The 3143-nt window shown below is 39.5% G+C and overlaps 1 protein-coding gene across 1 annotated transcript; it reads left to right on the top strand.

Annotated features, from left to right (window-relative positions):
* The first annotated feature begins 1874 nt into the window (after positions 1 to 1874).
* Positions 1875 to 2750, top strand: LOC149231309 (pentatricopeptide repeat-containing protein At3g22690-like). The gene is made up of 2 exons (XM_089381598.1): positions 1875 to 2309; positions 2493 to 2750. Exons 1-2 carry the CDS (start codon positions 1875 to 1877, stop codon positions 2748 to 2750), a joined length of 693 nt encoding a protein of 230 aa, XP_089237724.1.
* The last annotated feature ends 393 nt before the right edge of the window (positions 2751 to 3143 follow it).

Below are 3143 nucleotides of genomic sequence, written 5' to 3'. Positions count from 1 at the left end.
TTTCAAGGCAAAAACTACATCAAAACTGTAATGCCCCACTTAAATCTTATCCTACAAATTGTGTTAATATTTACATTATCTGAAAATATTGAGAAATATTGGTCTAAAATAAATTTATGATTTCCATTATTCAAATTCCCCACTTACCTTCTCAATTTGAATATTATGTAGGATATGGTCTCCTTCCATTAATTCAAAATATATTTATTCATTTCACATTCCCCAATGTACCCTCACATTTACTTGGGAGAAGACATAGTCCTCTCCATCTTATCATCAATATATATTTATTCATTTCACATTCCCCAATGTACCCTCACATTTACTAAGGAGAAGACATGGTCCTCTCCATCTTATCATCAATATATATTTATTCATTTCACATTCCCCAATGTACCCTCACATTTACTAAGGAGAAGACATGGTCCTCTCCATGTAATTACACTTCACATTCCCAAATGTACTTTTCAGATTACTTGGGAGAAGACATGATCCTTTCCCATTAAATTCTCAATTTTATATTCATGTCACAATTCCAAATGTACTCCTAGCTTAGAAGAGAAGTCAACCAAGGATGGGTGAGAGTTAATGACATTAATGAGAGGTGGTTGAGGAAAGAGGGTATAAAAAGGGAAGGGGGAAGGAAGAAAAGGGGGAGTTGGAGTCTTGCTTAGGATTGTGGGGGTTGGTTGTGATTGTTTGGCCTTGTTATGATTTTGGGAGACCTTGGAAACCTGTGGAGGTTTCTTGGGTTTGAGAGGAGGAAAGTATCATTATCTAGTTTTGCACATTTTTCTTGAGGACACACTATATCTGGTTGGACTTGGGCACGGAGGGCTAGGGAACCTGTGGAGGTTTCCTGGGCTAGGAATTTATTTCCTAGTTGGCTGGGAGGTAAATCCGGTTGGGTCGGTCAGAAGGAGCGTTCAGCTGGAGCTATAAGACAAAGATATCATCATCAACCGCCGGAACAGGTATTTTTCCCTGGACTACTCTTGTCAAGTTGATATCAATAGAATGCTCACCTTAACTTATGTTGCTTATGATAAAATGATAAGATGTTAAATGTTTAAAGCTATGTGAGAAGACCAACAAGTTCTTTTATTTTTAACTTTTAAACCAGCGAGAAAATAGATCTATTAGTGTATAATAGGTTGAGGCTCTCATAATAGGAAACAGGCCCTTACACATGGTATCAGAGCTTTGGTTCAAAATCTGGACCCAAAGCCCACTAAACCCCAATTAAGAGTGTTGTTAAGTATTGCTCCAATATAAAATTTCTCAAATTCTCCTCTCCTTGTAAGAAGAAAAACTCTAGCTATTCTCGCTTTCCAATGTAACATTTCTGCAATTTTATGTATTCTCCTCTCCTGATAAAAAATAAAAACTCTAGCTATTCTCGCTTTCTACATGTAACATTTCTTGCATTAAGGGTTCCCTATATTATGAGTGCGAAGAAGCTTACCGTATACTAATTACTAATTTGGAAATAAATACATGGGGTGTCTTTCTCGTCCCCTCAGTTGAAGAATGGAATTGACACATACAATCCTACCTTGTGCAACCTCCAACTTAGCAGAATTTCGTCACATACTTAAAAAGGAAGAGCATGTAAATATTCATGCACACTCTAACATCAACATCAATGGCGATGCCTATCTCATCCATTGTCGTAGCCCAACTGTAGCTTCCACTACCATTAAATGCAAAACCACTGACAAACAGAAACAGACACAGAAGCCAAACGCCGTTATTGATACTTACGAAGGTGTGGCTTCATATTTGCAAGCTTGTACACACATATTCAGATTTGGGTTTCATGGAAATATTTTCTTGCTAAGCAAACTAATAAACCTCTATACAAAGTCGACCGCATGAATTATGCACGACTGGTTTTTGAAAATTCCCCTAAACGGGACTGTGTTTTATGGAATGTGCCCATCAGAGGGTACGCCATGAATGGACCCTGTGAGGAAGCCCTCCTACTCTATTCCCAAATGCGGCAGAAAGGCATACAGCCCGATGAACTCATTCTTCCCTTTATTCTGAAGGGGATGAAGGTTCATCATTTTATAATAAGAGCCGGATTGGATTGCAATCTATTTGTGGGGAACGCCCTTCTTGCTCTATATGCAAAATGTGGAAGTATAGAGAACGCACGCCAAGTGTTTAACAAAATGTGTGAGAGAGATTTGGTGTCATGGAACTCTATGATTGTTGGATATTCTCAGAATGGACATGCCTATGAGGCATTGACGCTTTTCCATCAAATGCTGCTAGAGGAGGTGGTACCGGGTCCCGTTACTATGGTTAGTGTTCTCCGAGAATGTACATAGGTCGAAGCTCTTCAACGAGGTAAGTGTGTGCATAGTTACATGATTAGAAATGAGATTGAGATCAACATCTTTGTAGATAACTCCCTCACAGATCTCTATTCGAAATGTGCAAGTATTGAAATGGCACATCTATTGTTTGACAAAATGTCTTGACAGAGATGTTGTGGCATGACTGCATGCAGTCAAAACACCCACGAATGTGATGTAGGTTGGCTTCACGCTACTGTGCTCCATTTGAGAAAAGAGCCCAAGAGCATTTTCAGCATGCCCGTTCATACCAAGACCCTCAATAATGTCTTGACCGTTTCAGAGGGGCTATTGCGAGGTTTGCGTAATGGAGTTCGGACAGATTCAGGACGGGGGGGTTTTCTGCATTTTAAGACGGTGATTCGAGGTTTTGTTTCTGAAGCATAAAATCTCTGTAGCGAAAATGAAGTCTTCTCTGAGGAAGCTGCGAGGGTTTTCACTCAGCAAACATGGAGTTAAAGAGAAACTGGGCGCGGTCTATCACAGCCAGAAGCAGCAGCAGCTGCCACCTCCGGCTTACCTGGACGAGCTCGTTCAAGCTTCCCAGGTACCGATTTCATGGATCATTTTTCAAGTTAGGGCATGCTGTTGCGTTATTTATATTTTCAAGAAAATTGAGCTTTTTCCTTTAAAAGAATTCGCGATAAAGAGGTTCTTGTTGCGTTTTAGAGATAGCCTGTGACGAATGATTTTCAAAAATGAAATGCGAAGCGTTAGTTCTCTTGATGAGTTCAGAATGTAGTGATTTCTTTGATAAATTGTAAAGTTAGGACAGGTTAT

The sequence above is a fragment of the Pinus tabuliformis genome, chromosome J, assembly GCF_031772625.1.
Source record: "Pinus tabuliformis cultivar Carrire ecotype Pingquan chromosome J, CPIR1, whole genome shotgun sequence".
Lineage (NCBI taxonomy): Eukaryota > Viridiplantae > Streptophyta > Pinopsida > Pinales > Pinaceae > Pinus > Pinus tabuliformis.
This window is presented reverse-complemented; position numbering and strand designations above follow the sequence as displayed.